This window comes from Ursus arctos, unplaced genomic scaffold (genome assembly GCF_023065955.2).
Source record: "Ursus arctos isolate Adak ecotype North America unplaced genomic scaffold, UrsArc2.0 scaffold_18, whole genome shotgun sequence".
Taxonomy (NCBI): Eukaryota; Metazoa; Chordata; class Mammalia; order Carnivora; family Ursidae; genus Ursus; species Ursus arctos.
Genome location: NW_026622852.1, coordinates 54,907,203 through 54,926,101, shown reverse-complemented (window position 1 = coordinate 54,926,101; position 18,899 = coordinate 54,907,203). Strand labels below are relative to the sequence as shown.

The 18,899-nt window shown below is 50.2% G+C and overlaps 1 protein-coding gene across 1 annotated transcript in view; it reads right to left on the bottom strand.

Annotated features, from left to right (window-relative positions):
• Nucleotides 1–18,899, bottom strand: part of GPR107 (G protein-coupled receptor 107) — a 70,150-nt gene that overhangs the window by 20,953 nt on the left and 30,298 nt on the right. The window contains exons 10-14 of the mRNA XM_026514186.4: nt 14,769–14,844; nt 13,374–13,447; nt 12,864–12,981; nt 9,768–9,898; nt 7,348–7,391 (exon numbers count right to left, since the gene is read on the bottom strand). Coding sequence (XP_026369971.1) covers nt 7,348–7,391; nt 9,768–9,898; nt 12,864–12,981; nt 13,374–13,447; nt 14,769–14,844 — 443 coding nt within the window. The remainder of the gene's footprint in view (nt 1–7,347; nt 7,392–9,767; nt 9,899–12,863; nt 12,982–13,373; nt 13,448–14,768; nt 14,845–18,899) is intronic.

Sequence of the window (18,899 nt, the reverse complement as noted above, 5' to 3'; positions counted from 1 at the left end):
TGTAGTTTTACCCTTTCTAGGGTCACGGACTCCTTTGAGAATTTGCTGAAAGCCACAAACCCTCTGCCCAGGTAAACACACACACGGACAAAATCTCACCCAGTTTCTGGCACCACAAACCCCCTCCTATCACACACTCACAGATGCCCCATAGCCACACGGGAACTAGAGAGCTGGCCACGCTCTGATGCGAGGGGCCCTGCGTGCAGGACAGAAGGCCACACCGCCCCCCGCCCCCATGACAGACGAGGGGCTTCCTAAGCCCCTGCATCACACCAGCTGGAGAGAAAGCATCCTTGGCCTGCCAGCACGTCACCTTTCTGGAGCAGAGGACGGTTTACAGGGCTGTCACGGTACAGCTTCAGACAGACTTCAGGGTCAGGAGAGGATTACAAGCATATGCTCTAGCCACGCACCCAGGGATGAAAGGAAGGATGAAAATTTTCTGAGTGACCAGATAAAGGGCATCTCATTTTTTCTGCCTCTTCTCTCCTATTATCTTGAAACAGTGCTCCAGAGGGGGTAATCCCAATGCTATCTTCAAGGGCAGGGCAGAGCAGAAAACGGCACAGAACCATTCCGGAGGAACTCATCCCTACCCGGGCGGCACCCAGTCCTAGAGCCCCCCCGGCCCTGAGTGCTAGGGAAGGGACATCACACCGAATGTGTGGTTGGGAGGCTCCCCCTTTCTCCTGACCCCCTTCTTCACGCTAGGGCTTTTGACCCAGGGCCTCCAGGTCTAACCTAATAATAATCCTCACTGCCTACAGCACCAATGGGCCCGGGGCACCTTAGTTTCTACTCAGAAAATGTAAATAAAGATTGGACAAACCTGAAATTATAACCAGGAACTGAGTCAAATAGTCAGGGAAGATAGCGCTTATAAACTGCAGCCCAGGTGGAAATGTACAGACCAGAGCTCTGTTGGTAAACTGAGGGCAGTTCATGTTAAAAGCCATCTCGTTAGGGGCGCCTGGGTGGCACAGTGGTTAAGCGTCTGCCTTCGGCTCAGGGCGTGATCCCGGCGTTGTGGGATCGAGCCCCACATCAGGCTCTCCCGCTATGAGCCTGCTTCTTCCTCTCCCACTCCCCCTGCTTGTGTTCCCTCTCTCACTGGCTGTCTCTATCTCTGTCAAATAAATAAATAAAATCTTTAAAAAAAAAAAAACAAAAAGCCATCTCGTTAGTGAAAGAAAAGCCCAGATTCCCATTAGAATAATAAGTTAGGTAAAATACCAGAGCAGATAATGATGCAAAAGCTATTGCCCCAATCAAATGACAACACAGTTCTGGATACAAAGATGAGGTTCAATAAATGCTTAAATGCAGGTAATTCCTTATCTCTATGCAAACTTTACAGTTTCCAAAGCACTCTGTTATACACATGAGTTTTAAAATGGTATCTCTTTAATGTCTACGACAGCCAGGAGTTGGCAAGCTTTTTCTGTAGTGGGCTGGACAGCACCCTTGTGGGCCCGATGATTTCTGCCCCAACGACTCAACTCAGCCACTGAAGTGCAAAAGCAACCAGACAATGCATACACAAACGGGCATGGTGCATTCTGATAAAACTTTATTTACAGGGGCACCTGGTTGGCTCAGTTGGTTAAGCATCTGCCTTCAGCTCAGGTGATGATCCCAGGGTCCTGGGATCAAGCCCCGCATTGGGAATTCTTGCTCATCGGGGAGTCTGCTTCCCCCCCACAACTGCTCCCTCTGCCACCCCCCTGCTCTCCCATTCGTGTGTGCTAATAAACAAATAAAATCTTTTAAAAATACTTTACTTACAAAAACAGGAAGGGGTAATTTTCTTCCTTTCTCATCAATGGATTTTTTATTAGGTCTGTTTACATGAATGCACCCAAATAAAACATATTTATTTTTGGCACAAGATGCCCAGAACTAATGGACTCTAAACAGCCATGAGACTCTGGCCAGTAAGTCTGAAATAAACTCTCTAGGCACAGGAAAAAAGAACCAGGCAGGCTTTTTGGTCATGGCTGTGACGACCACGAGAGATTCGAGAAGCCTCATTCCTATCACAGGGTTTTCAAACTTTCGGTCTCAGGATTCCTTCATACTTTTAAAAAACTGACTGAGGACCTCAAAGAACTTTTGTTTATGTGGGTAAAATCTACCAATATTTACCATGTCAGAAAATGAAACAAATTTCAAAAGTATCTAATAATCAATTTAAAAGTGACAAAATAAATCCATTACATGTTAGTATAAATATTTTTTCCATAAAAAATAACTCATTCAAAAAAACTGAGAAGAGTGGAATTGTTTTCTGTTTTTGTAAACCTCTTTAATGTCTGGCTTAACAGAATGTAGCTGGATTCTCGTATCTGCTTCTGTAATCAATCTGCCGTCAGAGTGTTTTGGTTGAAATATGTGAAGAAAATATGGCCTTATGCATATGTAGGCCTTTTCAGAGAACTGTGAAGTCTTCTTTGACATTGAAACTTGATAAGTGGTAGCTTCCTAAAGATTGGTGAGGTGGGGAATCTGAAACTGTATCAGTAAACTTTCATAATCCGTCACTAAAATCCACTGGTCCGGGGGCGCCTGGCTAGTTGTGATTTCGAGCCCCACCTTGGGGGTAGGGATTACTTAAAATCTTGAGGTGCCTGGGTGGATCAGGAGATTGCGCATCTGACTCTATTTTGGCTCAGGTCATGCTCTCAGGGTCAGAAGATGGAGGCCCCCCCACCTCCACAGGGCTCCCCGCTCACCAGGGAGTCTGCTCCCCCCCACGCGCGCACGCACTCTCTCTCAAATAAATAAATACATCTTTAAAAAAAAAATCTTTAAAAAAAATCCACTGGTCCATCTTGTACTTCGAATGGCTCTCTCATTCCTGCACGACTGTGTAACATGCACTGGCCAGGTGGAAGATACTGTTCAACGGAGTCATGCAGGTCTCTGAAACAGTGACACTTTTTGTCATAAAATATTTTTTAAAAGTCACGTTTGTTAATATCACCCCTTCTCACATAGGTGTTTTAAGAACTGGGAAGCTGTCAAGCCTTCAATGGTGGATGTAAGTTTTCCTAAATTAACATTTGTGCTTTCAAGTGAAAATGAGATCGCCAGCAACAAATACTTCTTGTCATTTCCCTGAACTGACATGTTTACTTGGTTCATTTTCAAGAAAATGTCTGGCAAAACCTCATGTCTGAGTAACCATACCAAAGTTTTATTCTTTCAAACAAAAATGATGTCCCAAGAGAAAAGCAGCTGGTTCAGCTTGCAACTCCAACAACTGCACATGTGCTTTCCCCTCAGACAACTGTCATACTTCGGTGCACGGCAGAAGTGCTTCACGCGTACTCCCTGTTTCATGACACTTGGAACTTTAAAAGACATAGGTGTAAGGGTTGAGATTCAATAACACAGTAGTTTCTGCTACTTCATCGAGGCCACTCTTCAGTGAAACGAGCCTCTTTCACCCCCAGCAAGCAGGTAGCAACGGCCGCTAACACAGTTGGGTGCTACGGCCTTGAATAATGCTCAGGCAACCACTGTTAGACCTGCCACTGCTCTCGTACCATCGGTGCAAACGTCAACAGCAAAAAGGATGACCACGGCTGGTGGCGAAAACAGTGTGACCCTGAGGACCCTCGTGGGAACTGCCACCCTGAGGAGTATTTCCCACGGCCGCAGCTACTTGCAGAACGTGGCAGCCACTCCCAGTGAAGCCAGGCCTCTGCAAACCCTGCAACCAGCCAGTCGCTGTTTGTTCACATGCCTTTGAAGCTCACATAAAAGCCCAGAACCCTCAGAACACTTCCTCTGAATCTTCCTCAGAAACACGGGGGGCAGTGGGGGGGGGGATGACGAGCAGCAGCAGAGATTGTTCAATAAATGCAGGGCGTCTATCCCCTGGCCAGTCCTCGGAGGTAATGACGGTGGAGAAAGGAGGCAACAGGTCCACGCTCAAGGGCAGTGACAGCCAATGCCGGCGGGCAAAACACGGTGCACCCTGAGCTCGGGGCTGCGGGAGACTCACGAAGCTTCTGCTCTGAGAACGCAGCGCAGCAGTGACACCAAATGACAGGGGAGCTGGGAGGAGCAACAGCGTGTGACGGAGGAGACAAAGCGCGGCTGAAGGACAGCGGGCAGCTGCAGCCTCAGGGTTTCCCTCCGGTCCAGTCAAAAGGACTCCAGAAACAAAGAAACAACTTCCAAACAAGCACTCCGAAAGCCACCCACCATACCCAACGCAGGGACAGCCACTGCCAACAGCACTTCCCCCGCTAGCTGTCAGTCAGCCTGGACTGCACTCGCGCTGAGAGTCTCAAGCCCAAGTCACTGTCAAGGTCATGAGTGGAGTCAACGGCACAGAGAGCCTAAGATCAGGAACCAGAGCATCAGCATCCACCCGGCAAAATGCTTCCAAATCTAGCAGCAGACATTGCTGCCCATGGCCTTCACTTTGCCAGCTGCCTCTGGGGTGGGCTAGATCGCAGCAGGGTGGACTGAGGAGCCCGGGGGTCAAGCACAACACCCAGGGAACCTGCGGCCGGGAGGTCGGCAGCGTGCTCACTCCGGCTTCTGCCCCACTTCTGTGTCATCCGCTCTGCCGTCACACCCCAGGGCGACGTGCCACTGAGGGGTGGGGGATGCCACTCCTGAGAGTTCTCTGCAGGGGGGACCTGACCGCGGGAACATGGCTGTCCTGACTCTGGAAGAGCTACAGGCATAACCATTTTTCAAGGTACTGAGTGAAATGTGCATCTGCAGATCAGCTGAACAGCAGCCACGGCCTAAATCGAGTCAGTGAAAGAACAGGGATTAAGACACCCCCATTCTAACTACTCCGTCCCCCTTTCAAAGGGTTTGTGATATCTGCTGATGAGAAATGGGTACTTTCTTAACAGTATGTTTGTTTTTTTTAAGATTTTATTTATTTATTTGACAGAGAGAGAGAGACAGCCAGCGAGAGAGGAAACATAAGCAGGGGGAGTGGGAGAGGAAGAAGCAAGCTCCTAGCGGAGGAGCCCGATGTGGGGCTCGATCCCATAACGCTGGGATCACGCCCTGGGCCGAAGGCAGATGCTTAACGACTAAGCCACCCAGACGCCCCTCTTAACAGTATGTCAACCAGAGAACCAGTGAGCCAGAGCCTTGGTGTGCTGGTGTGACTTCCTGTTTTTATACTCGCTCTCTGCTGAAGAGGTCGCATGCTGTCACCTGGTGGAAAAAATGAGAAACTGCCTCGTGTGCCCCAGGCAATGACAAGAGCATTCAGGTTCCATAGTTTCTTTTCACTACAGATGTGCCTAGACAATTTCGACCCCATCTTGGGCTTCACCCAACTAAACATCAACCGCTAACCATCAACCACTCGTGGAACGAATGGTCACAGAGACAACTCATTACCATAGTCATGCCCAAGCCCTCGCAAAGCTGGGTGCAGAAAGCCAAGAGGCAGTCAGAGGGACCAGGATGATGGAGAAGACGGGAAGAGAGCTAGTGAAGAATGGTCAGAGGAATCCACAAAGGGGAAGGATGAGGCCAAGAAGAAAAGTGCCCATAAAACTCACCAAATGGAGGACATCCTCCTTGGAATTTGTAAACATTTTCAGCCAAGCAGTAAGAAAAATGAACCCAGAAATACTGAAGTGTAAAAAGATGAAAAAGTACAATGTCTCATCTGGATATATTAAAAAATTTTTTCAACTTTAAATTTTTTTGAGTAATGTCTATACCCAACATGGGGCTCAAACCCACAACCCTGAGATCGAGAGTCACACGCTCCACCAACCAAGCCAGCAAACTGAGCCAGCTGGGTGCCCCTCAATATGTTAAAATTAAGAGAACAACCTATTCATTGTTATAAAAATAATAATAAAGGCACCTTTTTATAAGACAAGCACAGAAAAAGAAGAAAGAAGCTAAGACTATCTCCCAAACAATAGTTATCCTCAGAAGGTGAGTTTTTATTCTTTACTTTGGATTTTTCTGTTTGTGGCAGGGTGCTTTATTAGGATTCTAATTAGTGTTTTATTTTTTGTAACTCCCCCTTACCCCATCCCAAGAAGGCAGGAGGGCTCTCTGAGCTCTGAGCCAGGCTAAAAGCAAAACATTTATGCAAAGTTCAAGCTGAAACCAACTGACAAGAATCTGTCCCAGAGGGAAAAGGGAAACCAGTGCTTTTGAAGAAAAAGAGGAGAAAACAAAAAAGAGCTCTTTCCCAGGACAAGAAAGAAAACACGGGCTGGCACATTCTGAGTGGGGCCTGCAGCCACTTGGGCCGGGTAGGCCTGGGGTGGCAGGACCCCCTGGCGCCAGGCCGCCCAGAGCCAGAGAGCTACGAGGGCTGGATGGCGGGAGTCTCCACAGCAACGACTGTGGGCCAAGACCACAAGCCTCGCAGCGGCCCCCCGAGTGTGGTGCTCTTTGTAAAACCCCAGGATCCTGCCGGACACTGGCGGGAAGCCTTGAAGTCGGGTTTAGTTCAACTTAAAGAAAATAATGTGGTATTAACTATATGGCAAGTGCGAAATAAGATTGGTACCTATTACCTGATTCCCAATTTTCCTAAAATGAATCCACATTTTTATAATAATAATAATAATAATAATAATAATAATAATAATAATAAACAGGTCAGCAACAAAACTCCATCAACAACGAATGAATCATCTGCCCTAAGGGACACTGCTATCAGCACCCGGACCCAGAGGCAGCTCCGAGCACCGAGAAAGCCCTGGGGGTCCAAAGAAGCCCCCCTTTATGCCACGGCCTGCAGTGGTGCACTATTCAAATCAGCTCAGAAACACAAAGCATTTTCTTTGTGGCTTCTTTTCTTAGGAGGGATGGTTAGAAAACCAAGGAGATGTTACCATGGCACAAGCATTTAAAAACCAGAGAGTTTCAAAGGTTCTCTCCGGCATCAGTCTCATCTTAAATTAATACCGACACATCTATTTTGAAAGCGTGTTAAATCGGCAGGAAGGGATGCTTTACACATAGCCATCCCCAATCCGTAATACCTCCTGTTCTCACAGCGAAGTGCTATCCGGTCCTTCCCAGACAAGATTTCCTCCTCCTGACTCAGTCTGGAGAAGGTGAAAATCACGCTGACGAGTGGAAGTGGAATGAATCATCTCCATCAGCAGCAATCACCCGCAAGCCTCCTTCCGTGGCTGACCTCTGCAAAGGTCACCCTCTGCCTCTCCAGCAAACAACCCTGGCTGCTCTCACAAAGCCCCCGGGGGCTCCCCAGCCTCGCTCCCAGGAGACCACGGCCCCTCTGCCTCCACCTCCACCTCTGGGCAGTGCCCCGGCCTCTGGCTTTGGGGAAGGACCTGCAGCACCAAAGAGCACAAGGGAACTTGCCTTTTCCATCTGTTGCTGATGCTTCTTGTAAATGCCTGATTGACCTAAAAATAAACATTTGCAGAACAAAGGTTAGCTGACAGATCTGCATTCTTCTCTGTTTCCAGCACTAGTAACTCAAGGCCTTGAATTCCCCAGTTATGAACTGAAAGGGCGGGACTAGACGGCTTTAGAGCACTCTCCCTGAACAAAGTGATCCCTGCTAACCGACACCTTGCTTGCCCTATCCGGTGCTCAAGCCTCAGAGTCAAGGATGCCCTCTAATGGCTAAAAAAGGTCTGGCAGGGGCCTGGGTGTGACGGGAAGACAAAGCAAATCACAGTCACTTCAACCCTCTTCATCTCTCTCTCCACCTCAAATCTCTCGTTCCCACAACTACGCCACCCCAAAACACTGCCGTGGAGCACACCTGCTACCTGGAGAACACGGTCCCCCCCCCGCCGAGGCCAGAGGCTGATTTCTAAAGTCTAGGTCTAGGAGCTTGTGAGCACATGGCTTCCTGCAAACTCCCTATGGCACTGACGAGATGCAGAACTCTGCTGCAAAGTGCGGGCCTCCAGGGAGTCTGTCCTCCTGCTGTGATGCGCCGGGTAGCTAATTACATCACTGCGGGGCAGCACGGGGGCATTACGCTATTAACGAAGCGATGGATCAGAGTTCTAGGTAGAGTGCAGAGGCTGGAAAGGAAAGACTGTCTCAAAAGGATGAGAACAGCCCAGGCAGATCCAGCCCAGGGGAAGGGCAGGTCGTGTTTACATGGGGGGCTGAAGTCCTCATGGGCCACCCACTCTCTACCTGACCATGAATAGTCTTTTCTCCTAAGCAGCACCCCCTGCCCCGCGCCCTGCTGGGTCATCCTCCCACCTGGGAGAACTGAAGGGCACAGTACAGGGAAGTGAGCTGGCACCAAAGCCATGCTGGCTGAGTCTGAGTGCTTCACAAGAACCGTCGATACTATTCCTTAAGTCGCCTCTAGTACTTGATGTTTTTCATTTTACAGCCACTTTCAGAACACTCACCTTCAAGAACCTTGCCGTGTGGCATCTGCTCGTTGGTGCGATAATGAACCAGGGGCGGGAAATGGCCACTTGCAGCCCTATAGCTCGCCTGCATCTTCCCCAAACCCGCAAGCCCCTTCTTTTTGCTGAGAGTAGCAGAGGGAAGAGAAGGGACTGCACTGTGTTCGAGAACAATCAGTCGCTCTATCTGAGACAACGCTGGTCATCCTGTTACAGGTGCCTGAGCCACCTGCTCCCGGGTAGGACGCAGGGCAGTGGCAGAGATGAGGACTCACTCGTACTCTGACGTCTCGGCTGGAAAATGCCTGCTGCACAGACGTGTGTGCGTGTGCGTGATGTATGACGGAACAAGGGTCAAGAGTGAATCTAATTGGCTGGAGTGAGGATGACAGTCTATTGGTACCATGTCCTAAATAATCACAATAACTGAAAGAACTGATAAACCCCAGGATCCTGAAAAATAAGAATTCACTGCATGGGGCCACTGCAGTGTGGAGCACCTCATTTTTAAAAACTTTACTCCAGGGACTCCTGGGTGGCTCAGTCAGTTAAGCGTCTGCCTTCGGCTTAGGTCATGATCCCAGGGTCGTGGGTTAGAACCCACATTGGGCTCCCTGCTCAGAGGGAAGCCTGCTTCTCTCCCTCCCTCTGCCTGCTGTTCCCCTGCCTATGCTCTCCCTCTCTCTGTCAAATAAAGAAAATCTTAAAAAAAAAAAAAGTTAAATTAAAAAAAAAAAAAACTTTATTCCAAAAGAAGTAACCGCTTTCAGAGAGCCACAGAACTAGATCACTGTAAGAGTGTTTTATTTTTGCTAGCCCTTTCTCCTCTACTTGCTTCCTACCGAACCAGTAATTCCCTTCACTTGGCATAAGATTTAACAAGGGTATTTCCTCTCATCAACCACTGACGTGGTACTAACGTTTCTTTACAGAGTTGAAGCACAATGTTGCGTCTACAGCCTGCCGTTCTGAAGATACCTACGTGTGTATGTGCTGGGACTCTCACTAGTTTATGTTCATGCACTCCCGCATTTTCCGTCTAACCTGGCAAGAAAAGGCGAGGATTTCAACTCCCTTCCCTGCAAACCACGCTGCTAGGTTACGCTGTTGCTGAGCTCTCATTTCCAGACCCTTCTCTACTGTCTAATCTGTGCTAAAAGCCACGGTGCCAGATCAGCTCTATCGGAACACAGTGAGGAACCGGATAAAGACACGAACTCCAGGCTCCTGCTCCTGGAGACTGAGCCAGGTCAGCCTGGGGACCCAGGAAGCTGTATCTGTCAGACAGATGCCCTGTGTGACTTGGACCGGTTTGGGAAAGTCTGGTTCAGCAGCCTGGTCTTGTTTGGTGCATGAGCCCCGGGGTGCACTGTGGCCCCCCTCCCCACTGCAGGTACTCACCACACCACGGGGAAGAGGATGGCTCCACAGCACAGCAGGTCTACCAGAAACAGAGAATCCTTCCACAAGCCATACTCCGTAGTCCCCTCCTCTGTGGACTCTATGATGATGTAGGCCACGTTTGCCAGAACCTGCAGGACACAAGAAGTGGCTGAGGCCTTAAAGCAAGGGCCGATCTCTACAACAGCAGCCACAGGACGAGGCGGACACTTCAGCCTGCAGGCCCCCAACCATGGCCACGGCGTTCTCTCCAGTGCCACATGCTTTTCAGAATACTCCGCTCTCCCCTCAAGGAGCGGTCTCTGTGCCCTCCTCCTGAGCTGGCGACTGCCCTGAGCAACAGTGAGGTGGCAGTGAGGCCACGTGATTTCCAGGTAGATCACACAAAGGACACCAGAGCTGGCTGGCCCTCTCGCTCAGACACACGCCTTTGGAGCCCTGAGCCCTCTTGCAGGATGTCCGGCTACCCCGGGGCTGCCCAGGTAGAGAGACCAGGCAGAGAAAAAGACGCGGAGGGGCCCCAGCTAGTCCCAGCCCACCTCATCAAGTCCTCCCGGCCCAGAAGACAGAGGCAAATGAAGACTTCAAGGTGGCCCCAGCCACTGTCCGACTGCAGGAGGCCCCACGTCGGACCTGCCCAGCACAGCCACTCCTCAATTCCTGACCCACATAAAATGTGAGAGAATATGTGGCTATTGTTGCTTTCTGTCACTGCATTTGGGGTGATCTGTGACACAGCACAGATCACCAGGACACTCTGCTTTGCTTTTTAGGCCCCAAGGCCTCAGCAGAGGCGCTCAGATGCCGAATGGGAGGCCCGCACACCCCGCTCAGCCATGATGCCCAGATTCCTCAGGCCCAAGCTCTCCCTGTGCGGCCGCCGCTGCGCCTCAGACACAGCCTGAGGTACCTGAGGGCGTATCGGAGACCAGAGCAATGACAACGGCGGGTTTTGGCCCCGTGCTTGAGTGGCCCCACTGCTCCTCCCAGGAGCAAACCCACCTGGGTCACCTCCACACGGGACATGGCTTAGTTCTTCCCACTGAGGCCCATCTGCGTCCACGTTCTGCTCCAACTGGCCTTGGGGGTTCAGTGCTGGTACCCGTGTGCTGTGAAAGGTCCCTGAGCCGGCAAAAGTGGGATAGCAGTATTTCACACCCGAGCTACCTCTCAGCATAATCAAGGGGACGCTCTCTGGGAGGTTTCCAGTAGGTGTGCATGCAGTGATTGCAAGTCCACCTCGACACTCCACGAAAAGCCCAAGGTCTCAACTACTCCGCCTGCTTGCTGGAAAGGTCAGTCTATACGCTTTGACAAAGAACACAAAATCTGTTTTGCTGCTATTCGGGACGTCTCTGAGGAGAGCTTCTTTTTCTATCTAGGACCTTTTAGTGAAACTATCACAGAAGCCAGACCTCACCTGATACAAATGCAAAAATCATTCTGGAATTTCGGTCGTCCTCTGCCACACACATCCTAACCACCTGCCGCTGGGACTCTCTCTAGGAAGACAAAGTGGAAACAAAGGTTTTCCCAGCTTAAGTCACTAATTCCACTTGGTCCTTACTTCACACTCTTGACACAGGACAAAATGTTCCCTGGTGTGGAACAAAATGCCAAAAATGTTCTTGAAAGTCTGTGCGTACATTTTGGACATCTCTCACTTCTCACTCAGAAACGTGCACTGGCTCCCCACGGCCACGAAAAAGTAGTTTCAGCTTCCGGGCTGATATTCAAGGCCTTCCCAGACTAGTCCCTATGTTTATCAACACGTAACTTCCTCATATTCAATTTTGTCAATGTTCCGTTTCCTCAGACTTGCCTGCCATGTAACCTTGCCTAATCTGTGCTAAAAGCCACGGTGCCAGGGGTGCAAAAGAGGGAAGCTGGGAGGGCTGTGCCCCATTGCATCCCAGTCTAAGGTGGGGAAGGGAGGTTTGCCTGGAGGGATGGTGGCAGCTCTGGGGGGCAAGGGCGACGGGCAGCAGTGCAACACGGCAGGAAGAGGACCCTGGCCCTCCCTTCTGAGCAGGGAGGCGCCGGCAGGCTGCAGAACTCAGCCTGGCCGGTGTAGCGGCCGTGGGGGCTCAACAGCCGGGCCTGTAAGCTGCTCAACATCTTTGCTCCCTCAGCAGGAGCACCACCTGTTCACCGGTTCCTGCTACTGCTCTTGTGCCTGCCACGCTTCTCTCCTTAAACATCTACGCAAGGCCGTTCTCTACCCTGAAGGCTTCTAGATCATTCACATTTGGGCAACTAGTCCCTCTCCTGGGAAATCTACAGCCACTGGTCTGTACCATACATTTGGTGCTCACGTGAGTCCCTCTGTCATTAATGTAAAGGTGGCTTTGCTGCGAACACCGCCAGACTGCCAATCACCAGAGTGAGCAGGCTAATCCGGGTGCCCAGGGGGTTGTCCCCTTCCTTCCTTCCCCTGCCACACCTGCACTGCGCTCCCAAACGACAGAAGACGATGAGAACAACTTTATCAAACGCATGCTCTTTGGTGGAGCAGAACAGAGCAGTCCTGCATCTCTGCTAAGCCCTCTCTGTTTACTCTGAGTTCTTCATGCCCAATCTCTGTCTCCAATAAGACTGCTACACAGAAGACAAGGCTCCTCTCCCAAGGGCTCACAACCAGGCAAGGCTGGCCTTGGCCTAGGGTCCCAAACCACGAAGGGCTTAATAAGCAGTTGCCCTGATGTCTACTTAATAGTCTACCTGGTGAGAACTCACTGGCGTCATTTATGGTTTTACAATAATTTGTTAATTAAAACACTATATACCTGAGCTTGGCTAAGAGGACCATTTTGCTAGAGGGCAGCCAGAGGCACGAAGGCAGGCAGTATGTTCCCTGACCTTCCAGCAGCTCTCTACTCAAGTGCAGGCATCCGTAAGCCGCTCGCCAGATGAGTGATGGCAGACAGCTCTCAGGGCAATGACTGAGGCCTAGGTTTGCCAGAATTCAGAAAGAGAACGCCAGTGGTCTGAGCGGGGGTTTCTGGGTGAGCCGACTCCCTCTGCCCGGACAGGCCCAGAGCTGAGCCTTCGAAGTGCCAGGACGCAACCAGGACACGCAGGATTAGGGCCCCTCACCTGGAGTGGGATGACTATCATGAAGATCTTTTTGTCTTTATCGGAAAGGATATGCTTAATGAAAGCCCAGCCGGTGCCGATGAGAGCAATGGTGATGAACAGGAGTGCTCCTTTCAAGCTGGAAAAGAAAAAGTTTCAGACACCAACGGTCTCTTCAGACTCTCTCTGCAAGTTCCACTGCACAGCTCATTCATGACTTCATGTGCTTCTTGGAAAAGACAGGGGGCCAAATTTAGGAAACACCTCATAAGTGACCCAGCACACAAACAGGTCACCACGCACCCCACTCCTCCCTGAGCAGCTAGTCCCCCCCATGGAGGCAACCCCCTCCCGGGAGCAGGCCAGCAGCCCCGAGTTCCCAGGACCGGACAGCCACCTGTGTGCCACGCCCCTATGGCCTGGCAGGAACCCGGACAGGCTGCCACAGGAGGGTAGCGATGTTAACGCGAGGCAGGTCCCTTCCTACCACGGCCTCCCCACCTTCTCCTGCATGTCCCTCTGCGTACTTACAGGTGAGTGATATAGTACACGACAGCCCAACCCTCGATCGGAAAGCCCTGGGAGGAGATGTAGTGGTAGTCGATCTGCAATGAAATGACTGCATTTCAGAAGGTCCCTCTACCACACGCCCTCACGCACAGCGAAACAGGAAAGGCCGCCACAGGACCTCACGATGGGGGGGTGTTGTCCCCTCCACCCCACGCAGTAATACCTCACTTGTCAATTCACAGTTCAGCACATGGGGGCACGAACAAGGTCAGGTAGCACAAGAAACCTGCCACAAGGTTTCGACGCCACCAGCACGCAGACCAGGTCCCTCTTTTGAGGTAGGAGATTCACACTGGCAAATGGCTGCCTGTTAATTTCTTTAAAATCCCCAAGGGCCAAATGCCACGGGTCTCTTCAGTAGCCCAGCCAGGCACTTCACCTGGCACACCCCAGCTGCTTATTACAGAAGTCAGTCAGCCAGCCAGCAAAAAAATCCATGCGGAGTCACGCAGCTTCCACTGTTTTGTTTTGTCCTTTTGAAAAAAAATCTGTACTTTCGAGCTACTTAAAGCCACCAACGCATTTTAATTAAAGAGGCAAGTTTCAGTAGCGCGCCCACAACGCTTCCTGGCAGAACTCACAAACACCGGTATCGATTTCCTCGTAGACCTTTCATTCTGTCTCGAACGGCTATCTAGACACTGAAGTGACTCAAGGGTCTTGTCCTTCATTATCTACAAAGTTCCAAAAAGAATCTTTTAACTTAGATCCAAATGGGAAATTATCCAAATAACTGTCATTTCCAGAGCCTGTCACTGGACACACTACTAGTCCTCTGATGCCAACACTTTTAAGTGCAGGGGAGCGTGTGTCTGGAGACTGTCGCCCTCACAAGTGCAGCCGGCGGGTGCCGCGGGGCAGCTGTGACCTTCCTCCCACGGGCAGGTGCACTTCACTTTGCGTCCGGACTAAAGATTCAAAGCGTAAGCTCAGTTCACACGCCTCCATCTTTAGAGCACCGGTTTTCTCTCAAATAAGTAGGCTAACACCAAGCTTCAAACCAAATGGGAACACGGGAAAGTATTTAGAAAAATCAAGTCGTGGAAACAATTCAGCAGGTGGCACTCTAATCTCGAAAAAAGATAAAGAAACAAAAAGGAATAAAAACAAGTAAGGTGCTAGGAAAACTCTGGGTATGTAGGCAGTGCTAGATGACGTCTCCAGGCTCGGGCCACAGGCGGAGGGTGTGATGATTTATCCCTGTGATGGCCCCTCCTATGCCAAAGGCTTCATGAGAAAAGGTCTTCTTTCATCTTGTTTCCCACTGACCTAGCTCCCCTTCCTTCCAATTCATTTTTCCTGACTGCGTAGACACTGTACATCATTTCATAAATGACCCAAAATACTAATACATACTGCGTGGAACACCAAGGAAAGAGACTTCGTGAAAGGAAGGGCCGCCATCAACCAGTGAATTTTAAATACGTCATTCCTATAAAAAAAGAGAGAAAAGAATTAAAGGACTATTCCAGAGGCTCCTGGATGGCTCAGTTAAGTGTCTGCTTTCGGCTCAGGTCATAATCTTAGGGTCCTGGGAATGAGCCCCACATTGGGCTCTCTGCTCAGCAGGGCGTCTGCTTCTCCCTCAGTCTCCCTCTATGCTCCTCCCCTCTTTTTCTCTCTCAAATAAATAAAATCTTAAAAAAAGGAAAAAAAAAAGGAATATTCCATTCCTCCAAAGGATGGCTGAAGCTCCAGGCATCAGACACATTTATAAGGAAGCAGTAAATATAATCCAAGCAAACCACACACACGAAGCCCTTTGGAGGCCTAGTTTCCACCAGCAGAAGCGGCCCCGACGGAGCCCCAGAGTCGCCTCTCGTGCATAAGTCTGTTGTGACTGGAGCAGCGTCAGGCACTGAAGCCAGACAGGACGAGTTCCAGCTCCTGATAAGAAGGAAATCTGCACAGCCTGCCAGCTTCGTGCCCAGAAACCACCCTGGAAAGGCCACAGAGGCAAGAATGAGGCGGCGGGATCTATGAAACTGGCAAGAAGCCCCTGGGAGAGCAGAAGGTGCCCAGGCACGGCTGTGGGGGGCGAGCTACGGCCAGAGGGGAGCGGGCGCAGAGCCAGGCGACAGGAAGGACCGGGACCCGCCAGACACACCAGGCCAGCGGGGGAAAGCGCTGGCTCCCACCGCCATGCCCACACAGACACTCATCCGACTCGGGCTGCTGCCTCCCTGGGAACTCACCTCATAAGACCCAAGACCACTTGGGAGACAAATTTAAAACTCTTAGAGTACATAAAACTTGAATAAGCTACGGAGGAAACTCACACTCTTAGATACCAAGACGTTCTGCGAAGCCACAGTAGTAAAACATGTGGAATGGGTACAGCATCAGACAAATAAACCCACAGAACAGAAAACTTAGAAATGGATTCCTGTGTGTGGATAGATAAGGGGGCAGCAAACTGGTAGGAACGGGATGGACTGTTTAATAACTGGCACAGGGAAAAGCAGCTCCGAACTGTGTATATACACACACAGTGTTGTGTCCCTACTTCACATTTACAGAAAGGACTCCAGATGGATTCCAGGGCGAAACATAAAACACATCTTTTGTGACCCTGGCGTAGGGAGAGGCTTCTTCCAAGAAGCACTGCCCAAGAGGCTAAAATTAGAGAGCTCTGACTCTTAATATGAAAGACTTTCATTCAACAATGAATACCACGGACAAGTTTAACAGACTGGGAGAAGAGATTTGCTATGTCAAAGCAGACAAAGGACTGGTATCTAAAATATGCAAGAAACTCCTGTAAAGCGACAAGAAAATGACAGAAAACCCAACAGAAAAATGTGCAAAGCCTAAAGGCAGTCACAAGAGGGGGAACCCAAATGATTAACAAGTCCCTAGAAAGATAGTTCACAACATCGGTATTTAGGAAAATGCAAGATAAAATGAAGTACCAGTTTACAACCATCGGACTGGCAAAAAATAAGATGTCAGGGCGGGTACACGGGGAAACAGGAGCCCTGTCGCTCCGCTGGTAGAAGCGTGCGCTGGCGCAGGCAATCTGGCAGCACTTGATGAAATTAAATAAGAATTTACCCCATACCCAGTGCACCTGTTTCTGGCCGTGTACCCCCGGGGCTGCACAGAGCCATGAGGGGACAAGGCCAGGGCAGGGGCGGGAGGTCCTGGCAACACTGTTTGGGGGGAGCCAGGGGATGGAGGCCAAGGGAGGGGTCCCTCACTAAAGGCATGCAGAAGTAGAATGTGGGGATGCACAGCATGGAGTAGCTAAAAGTTAATGAGCTAGATGGACACACAACGATGTGACTAGGTCTTAAAAAAGATACTACTGCATGAAAAATGAGAATAGTATCTGTAGATAGTATAGTTTATACAAGTTAAAAATACATGCAGTATCAATAAACATTAGCTATTTATAAGAATACACACATGCCCAAGACCACCTATTACCTGCATCTGAGGAGCTGGGAAAAGCGTGAGCGAGGGGTAGGAAATGAAGGGGAAATGAAGAAGAGGGGCCTTGCACGGAATGATAAGGCGGGCATGTCACAAACTGATGTACACTCCCTTTCCGGGCTGGTTTCCTCCCTGCTACTTTCCTGTCTGGGGCCTACCTACTTGAAGGGCAAAAAAGAGGTCAAGGCCGGAGAAGTCTGCCACTCCTGAACAGCAATGAGATGTACCCAGAGCGCAGAACCGCCCAGGGCCGAGCCCGGGGCTCACTCACACGCCCCAGCACCCTCCACTTGCAGTCCCATCAGCCACGGGGCAGTGATGTCTGGGATGAACACACGCTCCAAAGCCTCAGCAACCTGGCTCGAATACTGGTTCTACCCTGACAACCTTAACCCCTGAGCCTCAGTAACCTCTTCTGAAAATGGGGCAACGCCTGTCTCAAGGAGCAGCTGGATGATTAGCCGAAACCACCAGCGTAAGTGCTTGACGGGGCACGGAGCAGGCACTGAAAACCGATCTGCTGTCTTCCCCTCCCCACACTCGGGGGCCCAGGACAGAACTCAGAGAGTTGAGAGGAGCTGCATACACACGGCAAGCAGATGTGGGTTCCACTCCCAGCTGTGGCAGGTGCCACTAACCATGTCTCTCATTTCCCCTCTCAAGACCTCCATAAGACGAGGCAAAGATCACCCAGTTCCTCCCAGCTCTAAGGGACTGCAAGCCTCTGAAATGCACGAAGCCTTGGAGTCACATCCTTTTATGTGACTCAAATTTCCAACCCAACACAACTGTCTGTGAGTCTCCTGGAAAAACATGGGGATGGGGCGGAAGGCCTCCATTATACACCCCGGTGCGTACACTACACTTCAACAAGAAGCTAGACACGTGCTGCACAAAGTAGGTCGGCCTCATTTAGCCACAGATTTAAAACTTCCCACAATTTTATGTAAGTGAACCAGTGATAATGACTATTATTATCACTAAACACACAGAAACTAAAATACCCCTGGACACCTGCCTGGTCAACTATTTCGTATGCACCTCATATTTGCATAGCACCTGACTTGCTAAGCCCTCTACAACACAGTACTTCGGGGAGAATCACATAACACACCCAAGGTTCCAAGACCCTTAGAAGAAAGCAGGGCAATGACCCTGTCCTAGTTTTGTGGCTCAGGGAGTGAAGCGAGACACACAGGGGGAAGCAGTCCATGTTTATACTTGGAATTGGGCCCCTATCTCCCAGTTCTTACTTTTCTAATAAAGGCAGAAGCAAAACTTTATTTAAAAACCTTTTTATAGGTTGGTAAGATTCTTTTTTTCTTATTAAACGCTGCCTGACAGCCTACTGCAAACACGACCACGCAGGGTCCTTCCCAAGTGAACAGGTGGCTCTTGCCGTCTGGTGAGCGGAGCAAATCTCATGACAAACAGGAGCCAGCACTGCGCCTGCCCGAGCTCACCACTCCCGCGGAGCGTGTCCGCCAGAAGACCGTCAGGCCACCGGGGGCTACCCGGGGGCTACAGAGGTCTCAATTTCCGCCCAGTGCTCCACAGAAAGAGGTATTTGGGGTGCTTAACTATTTTGTGAATTTAAATGAATCCACATTACAATTCCATATTCACATACCATCATTTACTTAGTTTATGGGCCTTATAACAAATACTTCACACTATTCTCTAACTGAAAATTAGTATTTTATTCTCAGGTTTTTTTGGTGCGAAGGAGACAGATTTAAACACTCGCCCCCCACAAATGCAGGTGCTCCCTTCGAGAACTGAGTACAAGCAGGTAAAGCTTTTTCTGGTTTCAGAAGAGAGGCCAAGAGCCAGGCAGGTGGGCTTGAAGTTTTCTCCAGTGACAAGCCTCTGGAGGCCGAGACCTCTGCCCATCAGGCTCTGAGCAGACCCCTGCAGTACCGAGCAGTAATGCCAGCTCTCGGCAGGCAGTGGGTCACTGTCACTGACCTCCTCTCATGAGCAAATAGCCCCTGAATGAGATCAATGAGCTCACTCTGAGTCCAGGACCGCAGTGTCTTCACTATGGAAACA